Genomic DNA, 20,207 nt, shown 5'->3' on the forward strand with positions numbered 1-20,207 from the left:
CAGCCTAGGCCTGCTAAACAAAAATGACAACTACAACAAAAAAATAGCAGGGCACTGTGGTGGTGCCTGTAGTCCCAGCTACTCCGGAGGCTGAGGCAAGAGAATCGCTTAAGCCCAAGAGTTTGAGGTTGCGGGTGGTGCCTGTGGCTCAAGGAGTAGGGCGCCGGTCCCATATGCCAGAGGTGGCAGGTTCAAACCTAGCCCCGGCCAAAATAAAAATAAAAAAAAAAAGAAAAAGAAAAATGAACTCCTTTCAGACTCTTATCAAAAATAGCCCCCCACACTCCAGTCCAAAGAAAAACCATCTTCCATGAAATCAGTCCCTGGTGCCAGAAAAGCTGAGGACGGCTGGCATAGAGGATCAAGTTATCTGTGAATAAACACAAGTGTACACTTCCTTTCCAACATGAATACCTTTAATCTTTTTCACGACTTAACACACCAGCTAGGACTCCCAGGATGGCACTGGCATATGTGGTGAAATTGGAGACCCCTACCTTATTGCTGATGCTGGGGGAAAGCCCTCACCCAGTTCCTTACTGCTGGCTATACTGTGACTGTGGTAAAATATGGGCATAAAATAACCACTCAACCACTTTTAAAGTACAGTTCAGGGGCCTCAACTACATTCATAATGTGTAACTGTCATCACTGTCTGCCTTCCAGGCCCTTGCATCTTCCCAAACAAAAATAAAGCAGTAAATACCTGTTTCCACTCCCCCAAGCCCACCTTCTGCCTCTATGAATTCGCCTATTCTGAATATTTCGTGTAAGTGGAATCACACAGTATCTGTTCCTTTATGCATGGCTTCCTTCACTCAACATGTTTTCAAGGTTCACCCATGTTGTACCATGTCAGAATTTCATTCTTTTCATGGCTGAATAATTCTTTTTTTTTTTTTGAGACAGAGCCTCAAGCTGTCGCCCTGGGTAGAGTGCCGTAGCATCACAGCTCATAGCAACCTCCAACTCCTGGGCTCAAGCGATTCTCTTGCCTCAGCCTCCCAATTGGCTGGAACTACAGGCACCCGCCACAATGCCTGGCTATTTTTTGGTTGCAGTTGTCATTGTTGTTTGGCAGGCCCGGGCTGGATTCGAACCCATCAGGTCTGGTGTATGTGGCTGGCGCCTTAGCTGCTTGAGCTACAAGCGCTGAGCCAGCTGAATAATACTCTATTGTATGGATATACCACATGGTGTTTATATATTGACCTGTGATGGACACTGAGGTGCATGTTTCTACCTTTTGGCTACTATGAATAGTGCTTCTATAGATACTTTTTTTTTTTTGGCCAGGGCTAGGTTTGAACCAGCCACCTCTGGCATATGGGACCAGCGCCCTACTCCTTGAGCCACAGGCGCTGCCCCACTTTTTTTTTTCTTTTAAGACAGAGTCTTACTTTGTCACTCTCATAACAACCTCAAACTCTCAGGCTTAAGCAATTCTCATGCCTTAGCCTCCCAAGTAGCTGGACTACAGACACCCATCACAACACTCGGCTATTTTTATAGATAAGGTCTCTCTCTGGTTCAGGCAATCCACCTGCCTCAGCCTCCTAGAGTGCTAGCATTACAGGTGTGAGCCACTGCGCCTGGCCCTACAGATACTCTTGTATCTGTTTGAGTACTTGCTTTCAATTCTTTTGGGTACCACAGTGTATCCCTCTATCAAGGTGAAGTGGTTTCCTTCTATTCCTAATTTTTATCAAAAATGGAATATTGACCAGGCGTGGTGGTATATGCCTATAGTCTCTGCTGCTCCAGAGGCCAAGGTGGGAAGATCTCATGGGCCCAGGAGTTTGAGTCCAGCCTGGGCAACACAGTAAGATCTTGTACCTTAAAAACAGAAAAGAAAACAAAAAAGAAAGAAAGGAATGTTCAATTTTGACAAATGCTTTTTCTACACTTATTGAGATGAACATATGGTTTTCCTTTTTATTTTGTTAATATGGTGATTTACATTGACTGATTTTTTTAACATTATACTGAGCATTCATTCCTTGGATAAACTCCACTTAGTCAAGATACATTACTCGTTTTATATAGTGTTGGATTCATCTTACTAAAACATTGTTAGGAATTTCTGCATCCACGTTCATAAGGGATACTTCCTTTTCTTTCTTTCTTTTTTTTTTTTTTTGTGAGACACAGTCTTACTATGCCACCCTCGGTAGAGTGCTGTGGTGTCACAGCTCACAGCAGCCTCAAACCCTTGGGCTTAAGCAAATCTTTTGCCTCAGCCTCCCAAGTACCTGGCTCTACAGGAGCCTGCCACAATGCCCAACTATCTTGTAGAGCTGGAGTTTCGCTCTAGCTCAGGCTGGTCTTGAACCTCTGAGCTCAGGCAATCCACCTACCTCAGCCTCCCAGAGTGCTGGGATTACAGGTGTGAGCCACTGCACCCGGCCCTACTTCAATTTTCTGAAAGGGATTGTACACATCATAGCTCACAGCAATCTCACACTCCTGGGCTTAAGTAATGCTCCTTCAGCCTCCTGAGTAGTTGGTACTATAGGCACCCACCACAGTGTATGGCTAGTTTTTTTATTTTTAGTAGAGGTGGGGTCTTGCTCTTGCTCAGGCGGGTCTCCAACTCCTGAGCTCAAGGGATCCACCTGCCTCTGCCCCCCCCAGGGTGCTGGGATTACAGGCATGAGCCACCATGCCCGGCCCCATTTTAACCATTTTTAACTGTACAGTTCAGTGCATTAAATACACTCACACTGTTGTAAACCATCACCACCACCCATCTCTAGAGCTTTTCGTCATCCCATTAAACATTAAGCGCGTTTCCCTGCACCCAGCCCCTGGCATCCACCCTTCAACTTTCTGTCTCTATGAATCTGAGGGCTCTAAGGATCTCACAGAAGTGGAATCACAGTCTCTGTCCTTCTGTGACAGACTTCTTTCACTCAGCGTAATGTCCTCAAGGGTCATTCCTGTTGTTGGAAGTGTCAGAATTTCCTTCCTTTCTTTTTTTTTTTTTTGTAGAGACAGAGTCTCACTTATGGCCCTGGGTAGAGTGCCGTGGCCTCACACAGCTCACAGCAACCTCCAACTTCCTGGGCTCAAGCGATTCTCTTGCCTCAGCCTCCCGAGTAGCTGGGACTACAGGCGCCTGCCACAACACCCAGCTATTTTTTGGTTGCAGTTTGGCCGGGGCCGGGTTTGAACCTGCCACCCTCGGTATATGGGGCCGGTGCCCTACCAACTGAACCACAGGCGCCGCCCCTCCTTTCTAAAGCCAAGTATTTTCCACTTTATGTATAAACACATTTTATTTATCTAGTCACCTGCTGGTGGTCACTTACATAATCTCCACTTTTCAGCCATTGTGAATAATGTGCTATGAACATAATTACAAATACCTGTTAGACTCCTTGTTTAGATCCAGCAGTAAATTGCTGGGTCATGCGGTAATTCTATTTTATTTTATTTTATTTTTTGAGACAGAGTCTTTTTTTTTTTTGTAGAGACAGTCTCACTTTATCGCCCTCGGTAGAGTGCCATGGCATCACACAGCTCACAGCAACCTCCAACTCCTGAGCTGAAGCGATTCTCTTGCCTCAGCCTCCAGAGTAGCTGGGACTACAGGCGCCCACCACAACGCCCAGCAATTTTTTGGTTTGCAGTTCAGCTGGGGCCGGGTTTGAACCCACCACCCTCGGTATATGGGGCCGGCGCCTTACCGACTGAGCCACAGGCGCTGCCTCTGAGACAGAGTCTAACTCTGTCACCCTGAGTGCAGTGGCATCGTAGCTCACAGCAACCTAAAATTTCTGAGCTCAAGTGATCCTCCTGTCTCAGCCTCCCAAGTAGCTGGGACTATAAGCACCCACAATAATGCCCATCCAGTTTTCCTATTTTTAACAGACACGGGTCTCCCTCTTGCTCAGGCTAGTCTCCAACTCCTGACCTCAAGGGATCCTCCTGCCTTGGCCTTCAAGGAGTGCTGTGATTATAGGCTTCAGCCACCACATCCAGCCTGATAATTCTATTTTTAATTATTTGAGCAACTGCCATGCTATTTTTCTTAGTGGCTGAACCATTTTACATTCCTTTGTGGGGTTTTTTTTTTTTAGGCTTCTAAAGATTCCTTCACTATTTTTTTTTTGTCTTTTGAGACAGAGCCTCAAGCTGTCATCCTGGGTAGAATGCCGTGGCATCACAGCTCACAGCAACCTCCAACTCCTGGGCCCAGGTGATTCTCCTGCCTCCGCCTGCCAAGTAGCTGGGACCACAGGCGCCCGCCACAACGCCTGGCTATTTTTTGGTTGCAGCTGTCATTGTTGTTTGCCGGGCCTGGGCTAGATTCGAACCTACCAGCTCAGGTGTATATGGCTGGCGCCTTAGCCGCTTGAGCCACAGGCACCAAGCCTGTTTTTTTTGTAGGAGACAGAGAGTCTCATTATAGCACCCTTGGTAGAGTGCTATAGCGTCACAGCTCACAGCAATCTCAAACTCTTGGGCTTAAGTGATTCTCTGGCCTCAGCCTCCCAAATAGCTGGGACTATAGGTGCCCCTCACAACGCCGAGCTATTTTTTGTTGCAGTTGTCATTGTTTAGCTGATCCGGGCTGGGGTTGAACCTGCCAGCCTTGGTGTATGTGGCTGGTGCCATAACCACTGTGCTATGGGTGCTGAGCCTTAAATTCTTATTTATATTCACCTTTCTTTTTTCTAAACCTTCACTGTCTTTTTCTAGCAGGAGTTCAAGGCAGAGTCAAAGCATGAGCTGGGGGCCAGGAAGCTCTGCTGATACTCGTGCAGGTGCGTAAGAGCACAGCAGGTGGTAGGGGCACCTCGATGTCTTGTCCAGGGCCTGAGGACGGTCCTAGGAATGATCCAGGAGAACCTGCAGGTGCCTGTTGAGAAGGCACAGCCACACACAAGACAGGCGGAGGCAGGCTCACCTCTTGGTGCTTTGGTCCCTGGGAGTGGTAACCACACAGTGGAGGTCACACAGATGCTGGTAGATGAATCAGAGGTTCCTGAGACCAAGACAAGCAGGTAGTTCAGGGCGATGTGCCAGGCACAGGACCAAGGCTTGGCTCTGCCTCTCAGCATGTGCCCCCAGACAGGTGCCCTGTCCTTGTGGGCTGTAGTTTTCTTTCTTAAGGTCCTCCCAGGCACAGGTTACATCTTCCGGGGCTGAAAGGGCCTGTCTGTCTGACCCACATTGCTTACATGTGAGAAGTGGCACCCCCAAGGACAGGGGCTAATTGGAGGGAATGTGAGGCCCATCTTAGAATAGATGATCACTTTATATGCAGAGGCTTCTCCTCTGGCTCAGGGCTGAGCAGAGCCTCTGACAGATGAGACCAGGAGTGGATCTTGTGGCCGGAGACGGGGTGTCTGTGAGAGTGGTCCCAGCACCATAGCCTAGATGGAGGCCACCAACAGTGGGATCACACGGAGCCCCAGCCTCCTTGAGGTCCTGGCCATATGGTAACTTACCTAAAGGGCTTTGAAGCCATGCCTGCCCGGGCTAAAAGCTGATTCCCTTGTACATGCCAGCCAGGACCCCGGGTGTGAGCCAGAACAAAAAACACATAAACCTGTGTGTGAAGGTCCTGGGGTCCCCCTGAATGTGGCCTGGACACTGTCTCCTATAAAAAGCCTAAGCCAGTGGGTCTGGTTTAGTCACATATCTGTTGCCCACTGTGGGCTGTGTGCTGTGCTGAGCGGCAGGAACACGTTTCTATGGCCTCCAGCTCAAGGCAGGGCATCTCAAAGCCCATTTAGGAGAGACTGAGGAGGTAAACTATGATGCCCACAGGACACAGCCTTGAATCCTGCCAAGATCCCTCTACAGCTACGGGCCAATAGTCCAGGCCACCCACCAGACTTGCCTCCACTGTGACAAATGCACACCTGGGGTAAAAACACACAGATTCCCATTCTCCCATAAGCAGCTGGCGTTCTGGGCAGTTCCTGTGCCTCGTACCCCGTCCACAGTCTCCAAGGCCCCATAGCCTGTAGCCCCCCCTCTTTGGGAACACACATCCAGCCCCACAGCAGGGAGGCTACCACCCTAGCACTAGGGGTGAGCTCCACCACTGCAGCGGTCAAGGCCAGACTAGGTGGATGCCCACTGAACAGAGCAGCCTGCTCCGTTGGAGCAGGGGACATGTTTCCTATTTGTCCAGATGTCAGCCTCCTGCTGTGCTCTGGAGATGCCCACAACGTAGGGGTGGACAGCCCGCTGGAAACACAGGCCTGCCCCTGTGCCTGCTCTGCCCAGCCTGGGGCTCAGTCTGACCACTAGGTCAGTTACACAGGAGCTTCCCAGCTGGCAGGACCACGGCCCAGGCCCAGAGAGGCCCTGAGACAAGTTGTAGGAGCCCCAGGCAGACTCTGGGCGTAAGTAAGTGGCTACCTGTCCTGGCCGTAACTTCAAATCCCCTGAAGCAGCTGGCCACGAGCACAGGCCTTGAGATATCTGGATACGTCAAGCTCACCATCAGCTCCTGCCTGCTCACAAGAGCTTTCTGCTGGGCTGCGCCTTCTAGACCCAGATCACCTAAGTCTCTAGGCTGCAGGATGGCAAAAAACAAATGTAGCAGGCATGAAGAGGCCTGACCACTCCTGCCCTCCCCTTGTCAGGGAGGGTGACCAACTATAGTGGGCTTGAAGCAGAGTGGATGCTGGCCAGCCAAGACACTGAGGTCAAGTATCTTTATCTCTGCTAGGACTCCTGGCAGTCTCCTCAGGGCTCCTGACAATGCCCATGTCCCAGCAGACACCAAGTGGTGCCTTCCAGAGATGTGTGCACCCTCTTGGGGGCCTCCCGGGACTGCCAGGACCTGCCAGGGGCTGCCAAGTGCAGGTCAGCACCAGAGCCTGAGCTCCCCCAAGGCCCTTCCCTGAGCAGAGAGCCTGGGGTGCTGAGAAACCCCACCGGCCTTACCTTTGGTGTCATTGACAGGGTCCATGTGTCGGTAGATGTAGCCCTCTAGGTAGGAGTGGAACTTGGGTGTGGGCGGGAAGAAGGCCAGGCAGATCGCCATGAGCTCCCAGCCCCGGGCTAGGCTCTCGAGGCGGAAGTTCTCGGTGGTCTGTCGGCACAGCTGGATGTACAGCTCATCACGCAGCCCCTGCACACTCCAGCCCTTGGTGGCCACCTCCAGGGCCACATGCAGCGGGTCTGCCTTGGCCCGCCGGTCGCCCATGTACATCTGGATCAGCTTGAAGAGCTCACAGGCCTCCTTCTTCACGTGCCGGTCACTGGTCACAATCATGGGCTTCTTGATGGACTCGCTGCTCCAGGCCAGCATGTTGGCAATGGACACCTTCCGCCGGAAGAGGCCCTGCGTGTGCTTGTTGAAGTGCTTGGAGGCCCAGTTCTCAATGTCGGTCTCCGATGAGGGCTTGCGCAGAGTGAAGGAAGGGAAGACGCAGCTGGAGCTGGGCATCACGCCGCGGCTCTGCCGGCTGCCCTCAAACTGGGCACAGGCACCGAGGTCCTCAGACTGGGAAGGACAAACGGGGCTGAGCCATGGAGGCTGGGTGCACTGGGAGGCTGGGCTTACAGGACCACAGCCCCAGAGTGCCAGGGAGGGGTGTGCTGGTGGCCCCGCCTGACCTGGCTAGGAGAGAGGCTCCCCTGCTCACTGCATGCTGCTTGAGGTAGGAGGGCCAGGCAAGCACAGCCAGGAGCCTGAGCCCAGTACCCGGGAAGCAGAGCATCTGGAGCGGATATGGCTGATGGGTGGGTGGGGAGCAAAGCCTCGGGACCACAGCCAGGCTGGGACTGCCCTCATGCAGCCACCTCCTATGAAAGTGGTGGCAGCTCACTCTGGGCTCCATCTCTTGGCACCTGCGTGGCCTGTGACCCTTTGACCCTTCCTCCCACCTTTACCTGGGAAGAGCTTGTCCTGCAGCAAGACCCTCCCCATGTTGCTCTCAGGGAACCCTGTGCACCTGAGCCTCTCTGCCCTGCCCTCTTTCCACATCATGAGGAGTTGACGCCTGGGGGAACCTAAGGCTACAGGGTAGCTCTCGAGGCAGCCACTCCCCATCCTAAGAGGCTCTTTGGGTTCACTCTCTACCCTCCCTGGCACTTAGGCCACTGGCCAGACTAGCAGACACTGGGCCTGCCCTCGGCCTTGGCTTCCTGTGCCTGCAGCAGCTGAGGTAACAGGTAAGAACCAAAGGTGAAAACAACGGCTAGGTGCGGTGGCTCACACTTGTAATCCCAGCACTCTGGAAGGCCAAGGCGAGTGGACTGCTTGAGCTCAGGAGTACAAGACTAGCCTGAGCAAGAGCGAGACCTCATCTTTATTAAACACAGAAAAACTTGCTGGGCATTGTTGTGGGGTACCTGTAGTCCCAGCTACTTGGAAGGCTGAGACAAGAGGATCAATTGAACCTAAGAGTTTGAGGTTGCTGTGAGCTATGATGTCATAGCACTCTTCCCAGGGTACAGAGTAAAACTCTGTCTCAAGATAAAAAAAAAAGTGAAAACAAGGATATATTAGAGAACACAGAGCCCTAGGGACCTGAGGGAGGCACTAATTTGCTAGACAGAGCTGCACGCCAGCTGGGGAGCCCGAACCGTGCCTGTTCCTGGTATAGCGCTGGGAGTGCTCCAGGCCAGGCGTCTGGTCTGGCTCTAACCACAGCTGTGATATCCAAGGACCCCCTGGGCCGCCTCTTCAATAGCCCTTCCTGCCTAAGAAGCTCCTCCACCCTGGGACTGGCTCTGAAAACCAGCACAGGGCCTGCTGTCCCCACAGCCCCACTCCTCAGGGCTTCAGATAGTGTTGGGGGGCTATCCTCCCCATCTGCTTCATTGATGTGCAGTCCCTCAGAGCCCCCAGTCACCCTCTGTGGAGGCCTCAAGATGCCAGGTGTCAGGCCTGCTAAGTGCCACACTGATATCATGGACAGTAGGACACCTGGGCCTGGCCTGCTGCCCACCCTCCAGCCCTGCATGCTGTCCCAAGCTCTTGGGCTGGCCTGGCACCTGGTGGGCCCAGGGACCCAACCCCATCATGGTGCCCTCACCTGTGAGGGGTGGAGGTAAGGCTCCGGTGAGGCCAGATTGGTCTGCACAGAAATGCTCTTCTCGAGCAAGATCTGGGGGAAGCCAAGCTTCTCGAAGGTACCCCTCTTCCAGTGCCTGCTGTCTTGCTGTGCCAGGGCCTCGTCCTCACTGAAGGCGCGTACCACAGGCCCAGGCATGGGCAGGGGCAAGGCGCCATCGCTCTCATAGCCAGAGCCATCCTGCTGGGAGTCCCAGCTGCTCCTCTGCCTCATGTGGAAGTGGGCCTGCTGTGCCTCCCAGGCCAGCCGCGCCTGCGCCAGGAAAGGCTCCGCTGCGCCCTGTACCCCGTCCACTTCACCCTCCACATGCTTCACAGGGGTAAGGCTAGGCCCACAGGGGGGCTGTTCCTCTGCCAGAGGCTGCTCTCGGAGTAGGTCCCCTGGGCCATCGGGGGCTTGGCACAGAGAAGGCTTCCTGCTCTTCCTCTTGCGTGTGCCAGGGGAGTGGCCCATGGAGGACAAGGTGTCCTGCTGGCTGGACCAAGACATGGCGTCCTCCTGGGCCTGCATTAGTGGTGAGTGCACTGGACCAGGCTGCAGCTCGAGCCCCTCCATGGTACTGTAGTCTCCAGACTTGACCCCCAGGCGTTGGTCCCTCAGCAGGCAGGGGCTGGGCTGCAGGGAGTAGGAGCCACCACCAGGGTTGGGTATATACTTGTGCCGGGGGCCTGCACGCAGCCTGGGGCTGGAGCCGGCCTGCTCCACGTACACCAGCTGCCGCACGTACTCCTTGCCCACAGGGCTGTACTCCAGGCTCATGAAGCGCTCTGGACACTTCTGCCTGGTGAGTACCAGCTGCTGGCAGGGCGAGGGCGGTGCCTGCTTGGAGGGTGCCAGGAAGGCCCGGGGCTTGCGGCCCGGGGACCTCTGCGGTGAGGCAGCCTGGAAGCTGCCGCTGGCCTCGTACTGCACATCCATAGGGGGCTCATCATAAATGGGGGCCTGGTACTCCACTGGGGGCTCCTCATAGAGGGGGGGCTCGTAGCCATAGCGTGGGGAAGAGGGCTGTGAATCACTGGAAGGTTTTCGGGGCTGGGCCAGTAGCGGGGAGCAGCTCCCGGGGAGCTCAGCTCTCTTTAGGAATGGAGATGGTCTCCTGTCCGGGAAGAAGATATTGCTGTCTGCCTCAGGGGAGAAGGTCTGTAGGCCAGGTGAGTGCTGGCTGCCTGAGGGCCTGCGGGAGCGGCCTCCAGGCTGGCTGTCTGGGGTGTAGCCATTGCCCTGGGTGGCAAGGAAGCTGGGCTCGCGGTCGGCCACCTTGATGAGAACCCGCTCCTTGGTGCCTGAGTTCCACCGGAGTGAGGAGGTCCTGTGTAGAAGGGACCAGCACAGTTACCAGTGAAGTGGGCAGCCACTCCTACTCCCTATGTCCTCTCACCCTCACCTCTCTGGAACCATCTGTGTGCTGGCCCTTGCTGGGCCACAGCTGCTGGCCCCACTACCTGAGCTTCCAGCTCCAGCTTCCAGCTCCAGCCCATTCTAGGCACAGACCCCTCAGGCCCCCTGCCAGAGGTCTCTTGCCTGGTATTTCCCGGGTCACACACTGAGCCCTGCTATAGGCTTTACCCAGATCCAGAGCTGCCTGTGCTCCTGCCAACCTGGGGTCAACCGTCAAAGTCCCCAGGAGTCCAGGTGAGCCCAGCAGGGCTCACCAGCAGCACCTTAGCATTCTGATTTAGTCAGAAGCTCCTGTGAACTCTGAGAAGACTGACTGATCTCCACAACTCTGTTCCAAGTTACAACTTTCTTTCTTTTTTTTTTTTTTTTTTTTGTAGAGACAGAGTTTCACTTTATCGCCCTTGGTAGAGTGCTGTGGAGTCACACAGCTCACAGTAACCTCCAACTCCTGGGCTTAGGCAATTCTCCTGCCTCAGCCTCCCGAGTAGCTGGGACTAGAGGCGCCTGCCACAACGCCCGGCTATTTTTTTGTTGCAGTTTGGCTGGGGCCGGGTTTGAACCGGCCACCCTCAGTATATGGGGCCAGCACCCTGCTCACTGAGCCACAGGCGCCGCCCCCCCCCCTTTTTTTTTTTTTGAGATAGAGCCTCAAGCTGTCCACCCTGGGTAGAGTGCTATGACATCACGGCTCACAACAACCTCTAACTCCTGGGCTTAAGTGATTCTCTTGCCTCAGCCTCCCAAGTAGCTGGGACTACAGGCACCCACCACAGCACCCTGATATTTTTTGGTTGTAGTTGTCATTGTTGTTTGGCAGGCCCGGGCTGGATTCAAACCCGCCAGCTCTGGCGTACGTAGCTGGCACCTTAGCTGCTTGAGCTACAAGCACGGGGCCCTTTCTTTCTTTCTTTTTTTTTTTTTTTTTTTTTTTGAGACAGTCTCATTTTATCGCCCTTGGTAGAGTGCCATGGAGTCGCAGCTCACAGCAACCTCCAACTCTTGGGCTTAAGCGATTCTCTTCCCTCAGCCTCCCAAGTAGCTGGGACTACAGGCGCCTGCCACAAAGCCTGGCTATTTTTGGTTACAGTTGTCATTGTTTAGCAGGCCCGGGCCTGGCTTGAACCTGCCACCTTCAGTGTATGTGGCTGGTGACCTTACTCACTGAGCTATGGGCACCGAGCCCAAGTTACCACTTTCACCAGGTACCAAGACACGGACAACACTGTTCCCACAGCTCCCACCCCAGCCCCCAGGACCACAGTGTCTGATGGAGGCCCTTCCACCCACTGAGGGTCGTGCTGGTTCTGGGCCTCTTTAGAGCCTCATGGCTTGTTGACCACATGGGCAACACTGCCTTGGGCCACAGTGCTGCGCAGGACTGACAGGATGCCACACACATGCTCAGCCCAGGGTCTTCTGCCCAAGACACTGTCCAGGAAGAGATGAGCAGCTCCTCCACCAGGCAACTCATTGGGGTTCTCACTTGAGGTTCACAGCACTTCTTAAAACAGTGGCTTAACATCTTCTAGGATTTTTTTTTTTTTTTTTGAGACAGTCTCAAGCTGTTGCCCTGGGTAGAGCGCTGTTGCATCACCACTCACAGCAACCTCTAACTGCTGGCTTAAGCGATTCTCTTGCCTCAGCCTCCCAAGTAGCTGGGACCACAGGCGCCCGCCACAATGCCTGGCTATTTTTTGGTTGTAGTTATCATTGTTGTTTGGCAGGCCCAGGCTGGATTTGAACCTGCCAGCTCTGGTATACGTGGCTGGCGTCCTAGTCACCGAGCTATAGGTGCTAAGCCGGCTACCATCTTTTCAAATGCTAGTTTATCCCATTTCCTCTCTCCTAGGAGTCCAATCACAGTTCTCCCTTGATACCATGTGATTTTCATGCTGTGTCCAGTATTTCTCATCCCTTGGTCTCTCCATACTTAACAGTATTTTCTTCTCATCTACTTTCCAATTCACCAATTTTTTATTCAGCTATGTTTAATCTGCCCTTACACTCACTGTTTTAGTCCATTCAGCTCGTAATAAAATACTATAAACTAGGTAGCTTAGAAACAATAGGAATTTATTTCTCACAGTGGTAGAGGCTTGGAAGTCCTAGATCCAGGCACCAGCAGACCTGGTGTCTGGTGATGGCCTATTTCCTGGTCCAGGGGAGCCTTGTCATGCTGTGTCCTCCCAAGACAGAAGGGGTGAGAGGTCTCTCCTGTGGTGCTTTCTATAAGGACATTAATCCCATTCATTAGTCCTGTTAGTCCCTTGATCCCTCCTCATGACCTGACTGTCCACCAATGACTGTAACCTTTAATATCACCACCTTGGTGTTGGAATTTCAACACATGAATTTTTTGGGGAAGACACATTCATACTGTAGCACCCATCTGCTGAGTTATTAGTTTATGTTGTCTTTTCCAGTTTTAGATATCAATCTCATTCTTTTTTTTTTTAAGAGACAGAGTCTTACTTTGTTGCCCTCGGTAGAGTGCTGTGGCGTCACAGCTCACAGCAACCTCCAGCTCTTGGGCTTATGCAATTCTCTTGCCTCAGCCTCCCGAGTAGCTGGGACTACAGGTGCCTGCCACAATGCCCAGCTATTTTTTTGCTGCAGTTTGGCCAGCGCCAGGTTCAAACTCGCCACTCTTGGTATATGGGGCCAGTGCCCCATATACCTCTCAATCTGATTTTTTTAAACTGCCATTTAATATTTTATGTACTGGCGGCGCCCATAGCTCAGTGGGTAGGGCGCCAGCCATGTACATGCAGGCTGGTGGGTTCAAATCCAGCCCAAGCCAGCTAAACAACCATGACAACTGCAACAAAAAAATAGCTGGGCATTGTGGTAGGCGCCTGTAATCCCAGTTACTTGGAAGGCTGAGGCAAGAGAATCACTTAAGCCCAAGAGTTTGAGGTTGCTGTGAACTGTGACACCACAGCACTCTACTGAGGGCGACAGTTTGAGACTAAAAAATAATAATATTTTGTGTACATAACATATGAATCATATTAATTACAGTCTATGTCTGATAACCCCAAAATGTAGATCTGTGGGTCTGTATCTATTCTTTTTTTTTTTTTTTGCGGTTTTTGGCCGGGGCTGAGTTTAAACCTGCCACCTCTGGCATATGGGGCCAGCGCCCTACTCCTTTGAGCCACAGGCACAGTCCTGTCTGTATCTACTTTTAATAAGCTCTGACAAATTTAGGCTGAAACTGTGGTGACTGTGCATGAAAAGTTACGGAGATAATTTGGGCTCCCATTTACTTGTTTCCAGCTGGTAGTTAGTGGAAGGGGCTGAGCTGATAGGATAAGTGCTCACGCCTGGAGGGCCGGTCAGGGCGGTATAATCATGGCTGCCTGTCTGCAGGTGAGGCCTTCAGGAGACTGAGTGCAGACTGTGAGTGGGCTGTTCTCTGGTGGTTCCTGCACACTGGATGCTTTGACCCCAGCCTGGAGAAGCCCCCCACAGGCCTGCTTAGCCTCTCGGATCGTTCTGAGGGGCAGCATCACAATCGTGCCAGGGCCACCAATCTCCAGGCAGGCTTCCCATCCTATTGCCTCAGCAGATCTCGGATGCCTTCAGAGGGACTTTGAGTCGTGTTCACCATCTCCAGATCTCAGATGCCTTCAGAGTGACTCTGCATCGAGCTCAGCATCTCCAGCTTTCTTAAGTGTGCAGGTCCATCTCAGGTAAGTTAGTCCACTGGACCCCACAGGCCAGCAGAGTGGCCTGGCCTGCTGCTCCATCATTTGCACGATGCTGCTTTTGAGCAATTCACAAGCAGGTGGTCCCACTCCCACTCACCATGAGAACACAGAGATCTCAGACTCACAGCAAAAAGGACTGACCATGTGTCAGGACACAGTCTGGTCATGCACTCCCCACTTGCTGCACCCTCTCTGTTAAAAACACACGGGTCAGTCCAGGATGCAGAAATCCATTGCTGGGGGCCCAGCCTCTTCCTCCAGATATTAACACATTGGTCCCTGGGTCTCAGTGACAGGGACAATGGCAGAAGAGGGTGGCTGAGCTGCCTGGAACAAAGCAGCCTGCAACCAGGTCACTTGACAAGACCAGACCACACTGGCTGAGGATAGGCAGTGTCCTTCACACAGGGACGGCCTTCACAGCGGGCATTCTGGGTCAGCTGACAAAGTGGACCGACCTCTACAATGACTAAGCAGAAGGGTGGGGGCCCACAGAGCTTAGCACTGGCTTGTGGTGTCATCCTTAATCTTTAGCTGATGACCCAAAAATGTAGCCACTGTCATTGTCAGTAGACAGGTGCACCGAGGTCCCGATGGGGTCCTCCACAAACAGAACCGTAGCTAGGCACAGGGCAGTAGCACTGAGGAGCTGAGTGCACAGGCAGGGCTGCAGGGGGATCCTGGGGCCTCAGCGGGGTCCAGGATCCCATGTGTCAGCTTATGTGGCTCTAGGTGGCTGTGGGGGGCGATGGTACCCTGGGGATGGCAGGGCTGTGGCAGGTCGGCCACCAAATACCAGGTGGACACAGGCACCACAAAAGTTACAGCCACCTTAGGTCTGCCCAGTCCCTGGGGAAACAAAAGCCTGGTGACCCAACCCATACCTGACGTGCCAGGAGGGGGCACATCTGCAAGACTGGGCCGTTCGCAGGAACCACTCCGTTGGTTGCTGCACAGACCAGTCTCACTGATGGGGACATGAAGAACAGAAAGACCCCAAAACATGGGCATGGTCACACTGCTGAGACCAGGGTGGGCTCCAATTCCTCTTGCAGCCCAGAGTTTACCAAATACAGTTACGTCGCATAGCTCAGTTGTCCAACTGGGAAAACCACAGAAGCCCACACAGGGCTCCCAATTTCTCCTTGATGCAGACACTACTCCTCAGTGGCCCATACTGGGGACACCCAGGCCACACAAGAAATAGCACTCTAAGCCAAGCACCGGGGTGGCGCCTGTAGTCCCAGTTACTCAGGAGACCGAGCCAGGAGGATCACACTGCAGCCCATGAGTTGGAGATCAGCCTGGACAACATAGCGAGACCCCCATCTCAGAAAACACAAAACAAAGAACCTGCAGCCTTCCCTGGGCTGTGCATCTTCCATAGCCAACTGGCCACTATGGCCAGGAAGAAGGCCAAGGGGGCCCCACCCATCCAGCATGAAGGCACCAGGGTCTAGAGGGTGGTCTCTGGAATAGTCCAGCGCTCTGCAAGGCTGCTCCCTTCTCTACACTAACCCCACCCGCCACACTGGGCCCAGAGAGTGGGGGGGAACATATTGAAGGCCATTCAGAGCCTCGCTCCTCACTAAGGGCCGAGGGAAGCACGACAGCTGTCTGCACTAGGCTGCAACGAGCTCCATCCAAGACAGAGCAGCCTGCAGCCCCGCCCAGAGTTCTCCCTGTCCACCCTTCTTGTCAGCCATACCCCACTCAAGCAGGTGCTCAAAGCAGCCCTACCTGTAGTGCAGAAGTTGGCCATCCACGCTGCAATCCCGGTAGACTTCATAGTCCTTGTCAAGGAACACTGCTGGTGGTGAAGAACTGAAATACAGCAAAGTGAAAAGACGTGAACATAAATGCAATGATTAAAAAATATGGTACAGTTACAATAATGGGCCTTTCCCAGAAATAAGAGTGTAGGTGTTGCTGCTTTGCTTCTGTCTCCTAGGAATGAATGCCCAATCATTCCCAAGGCTGTCACTAGTCAGTACAGATGGGTATATTTCTTCTACCCTCACCCTGCCTCCTTCCTGCAGGGAGAGCCCCACTGTCCCATCCAGAGGCTGTCCCTGTCCTGGAATTCTGGAGACTGAACCATTGGACTTTGGGCTACTATTCAAACGGCACAGAGATAGAGTTAGTGACAATCACAGCTTCAACCAGAGGTGACAGGTGACCTGAAAAGAAAACACAGTGACAGATGCCCTTATGGAGACAGGGATGGAGCTTTGAAGGTGAGGGCTTGGAACACAGCAGGTGCACAATAAGTAGAGTGAAGGGAACAGCCATACATCAAATTAATATGTATTCACGATTTTAAAAGCTCAGTAGTTTGTAAGTTGGAGAAAATTCATGCAACCCAACCAAGAAGATCCCCATTAAACTCAAGCCCTATGTAATACTCAGTGGCAGAGGCTGAAAGCAAACTCATTCAGGGCTATTCTCACCACCATCTTCTAAGTTTTACAAGTGTCACTCAATGCAATAAGACAAAAAGGAAAAAAGCAAGAGATTTAAAAATATGAAAGATAAAAATTATCATTAGCTGTTAGCTTAGAGAAAACAGAATCAGCTGAGAAACCATCCTCTCTGTTGAGGGAGACTACTGGTCCCTCCAGGACAACCACACACACAGGCCTGCTGTCTCTGCAAGACCACTAGGGACTCAGGTCCACCAAGGTGATGCAAAAATAACAGAAATGAACCACAGTCTTGGGCACAAATTGGCAAGAAATATATTGGGTCAATATAAATAAAACTATAAAGTTTTACGGAGAGACATAGAAGAAGACTGAATATATAACAGAAACATGTAATGCTGGATGAAAAAACAATAAAGATATACTTTATTTCTAAATTACTTAAGAAGGTGAAAGTATAGCCGGGCGTTGTGGCGGGCGCCTGTGGTCCCAGCTACTTGGGAGGCTGAGGCAGGAGAATCACTGAAGCCCAGGAGTTGGAGGTTGCTGTGAGCTGTGTGATGCCACGGCACTCTACCGAGGGCCATAAAGTGAGACTCTGTCTCTACAAAAAAAAAAAAAAAAAAAAAAAGAAGGTGAAAGTAGGGGCGGCGCCTGTGACTCAGTGAGTAGGGCGCCAGCCCCATATACTGAGGGCAGCAGGTTCAAACTGCAACAAAAAAATAGCCAGGCACATGGCAGGCGCCTGTAGTCCCAGGTACTCAGGAGTCTGACGCAAGAGGATCGCCTGAGCCCAAGAGGTGGAGGTTGCTGTGAGCTGTGATGCCATAGCTCTCCACGGAGGGCGACAAAGTGAGACTCTGTCTCTAAAAAAATAATAAATAAAAAATTAAGAAATGGAAAGTAATTCTTTTTTTTTTTTTTTTTTTTGTAGAGACAGAGTCTCACTTTATGGCCCTTGGTAGAGTGCCGTGGCCTCACACAGCTCACAGCAACCTCCAACTCCTGGCCTTAAGCGATTCTCTTGCCTCAGTCTCCCGAGTAGCTGGGACTGCAGGCGCCCGCCACAACACCTGGCTATTTTTTGGTTGCAGTTTGGCCGGGGCCGGGTTTGAACCCGCCACCCTCGGTATATGGGGCCGGTGCCTTACCGACTGAGCCACAGGCGCCGCCCAGAAATTGCAAGTAATTCTAATAAAAATTTATGTTTGGAAAGTTCTCCCCCATTAAAAAAAAAAAAAATCCACTTAGGCTGGGTGTGGTGGTTCACACCTGTAATTGTAGCATTCTAAGAGGCCGAAGTGGGTGGACAGCTTGAGCTCACGAGTTCGAGATCAGCCTGAGCAAAAAGCGAGACCCTGTCTCTACTAAACATACAAAAACTGATGCACAAGGATCACTTGAGCCCAAGTTTGAGGTTGCTGTGAGCTATGATGCCACAGCACTCTACCCAGGGTGAGAGCTTGAGACTCTGTCTCAAAAAAAAAAAAAAAGAGCTAAGTCTAAACACAAAATTCACTGATGTCTCTTATACACAACATCTAAAGGCAATTTTATATGGTATCTTTGGTAATTTTGTGTACAAAATATCATTTTGACTATGATCCATCACATGAGGTCAGGTGTGGAATTTTCTGCTTATGGCATCAAGTTGAGCCTCAAAAATTTTCAAAGTTTAGAGCATTTAGGAGTCTGGAGTAGGCAGTGAGATGTTTATTTCTTCTATGAAATTACATGTATTTCCTATAATTAACGTGTACACTGCTTTTTTTTTTTTTTTTTAAGAGACAGGGTCTCACTTTATCACCCTTGGTAGACTGCTGTGGTGTCATAGCTCACAGCAACCTCTAACTCCTGGGCTTAGGCGATTCTCTTGCCTCAGCCTCCCAAGCTGGGATTACTGGCGCCCACCACAATGCCCAGCTATTTTTTGTTGCAGTTTGGCTAGGGCCAGGTTCGACCCCACCCTTGGTATATGGGGCCAGCACCCCACCCACTGAACCACAGGCACCACCCCCAGACTGCTTCTTTAATAAATATCTTATTGTTTTAAAGCAGCGGTTCTCAACAACCGCGACCCACAGGAACTGTATTAAAGGTTCGCAGCATTAGGAAGGTTGAGAACCACTGTTTTAAAGGATGCTGAATAAAATAAAAGAATGGTATATGTCATGGTAATATCCTCAAATGCAACTATGCTATGGAACAAAAAGCTACAAATAGGGAAAACAATGTGTATGCACTCTCACAGAATTAGCGTCAACAGTTCCAAGAGCATTTGTCAGAAGAAGCTGAATACCCTTTTTGGCCCCACTACACAGCAGTTCAACAGTGTAGCACTGGTAGTTTTACTGCAATTTTTTTTTTTTGAGAGAGAGAGTCTCACTATGTCACTCTCAGTAGTGTGCCATGGCATCACAGCTCATAGAAACCTCAAACTCTTGGGCTTAAGTGATTCTCTTGCCTCAGCCTCCCAAGTAGCTGGGACTATAGGCGCCGGCCAGAATGCCCAGCTATCTCTTTTGTTGTAGTTGTCATTGTTGCTTGGCAGGCCCGGGCTGGATTTGAATACTCCAGCTCTGGTGTATATGGCTGGCGCCACAGCTGCTGAGCTACAGGCACGGAACCTTACTGCAATTTTTTTTTAAACCCAAGATTAAAATTTTCTGAATGAGAAAAACCTTGTTTGAATGGTTCTGGGAATTCTTGTTGCAACTTAAAATTATAAGGCACATGCTTAATTAAATGTGAACATTGTGTGAAGTCAGCTGATGGATGACAACCAATGTCTGAGTCAGAATGATGTCAGGGCCCATGCTGACAACAATTAAACAAGAAGTGAGCCTCCTATCCCACACAAAGTTACAGCAGATATACTTTCTGAGCTCAAACAAAATACATATCCAGCACAACTTTTTTTTTTTTTTTTTTTTGAGACAGTGTCTCACTATGTTGCCCTTGGCAGAGTGCCATGGTGTCACAGCTCACAGCAACCTCCAGCTCTTGGGTTTAAGTGATTCTCTTGCCGCAGCCTCCCAAGTAGCTGGGACTACAGGTGCCCGCCACAAAGCCCCGCTATTTTTTGGTTGTAGTTGTCATTGTTGTTTGGCAGGCCCGGGGTGGATTTGAACCTGCCAGCTTCAGTTTATGTGGCTGGCGCCCTAGCCACTATAGGCGCCAAGCCCCAGCACAACTTTTCATACCTTAACGTAAGTGCAAAGGAAATTCGTTTCAAAATCCATTTAACTGTGAGGAGCCACCCCTAACCTTCTGCAATGCAATGATATGCCAAAGATAAACATCAACCCCCAAATCTACCCCAATTTGATAAATACCCTCCAACTAATGAATGAGCTCAATTAAAAGGAAGCACTCGTTGATGTCAGCATTTGGCAGTACTTTGTAAAATGTCATCACAAATTATAAGAACGAACAGGTGCCATTAGTTTAACAAAGCCCTTTGGCCACTCAGCACAATGCTGCTCCTCCACCCCTGCCGGAACAGCCCCCAAAACCTGACGAGACTTGTCCTCGCAGGATCCAGGATCCTGCTTCAAGTGAACTGTACTGAGAACACTTATAACTGAACCAGACCCAGAATAGACACAGATGATGAAATTAGTAAA

At 51.3% G+C, this 20,207-nt stretch overlaps 1 protein-coding gene across 5 annotated transcripts in view; it reads right to left on the reverse strand.

The window, feature by feature from the left end:
* The window catches only part of ARHGAP39 (Rho GTPase activating protein 39), a 91,263-nt gene that overhangs the window by 10,249 nt on the left and 60,807 nt on the right, over positions 1-20,207 (reverse strand). For 4 of the 5 annotated variants that reach the window (XM_053558170.1, XM_053558169.1, XM_053558168.1 and 1 more), the window contains exons 4-6: positions 15,899-15,982; positions 9,009-10,356; positions 6,910-7,471 (exon numbers count right to left, since the gene is read on the reverse strand). In XM_053558170.1, the coding sequence (XP_053414145.1) occupies positions 6,910-7,471; positions 9,009-10,356; positions 15,899-15,982 (1,994 nt within the window). Of the gene's footprint in view, positions 1-4,912; positions 4,991-6,909; positions 7,472-9,008; positions 10,357-15,898; positions 15,983-20,207 lie in introns of all 5 variants that reach the window. The other variant, XM_053558166.1, reaches the window with a different exon arrangement.

Source organism: Nycticebus coucang, chromosome 13 (assembly GCF_027406575.1).
Source record: "Nycticebus coucang isolate mNycCou1 chromosome 13, mNycCou1.pri, whole genome shotgun sequence".
Classification (NCBI taxonomy): domain Eukaryota; kingdom Metazoa; phylum Chordata; class Mammalia; order Primates; family Lorisidae; genus Nycticebus; species Nycticebus coucang.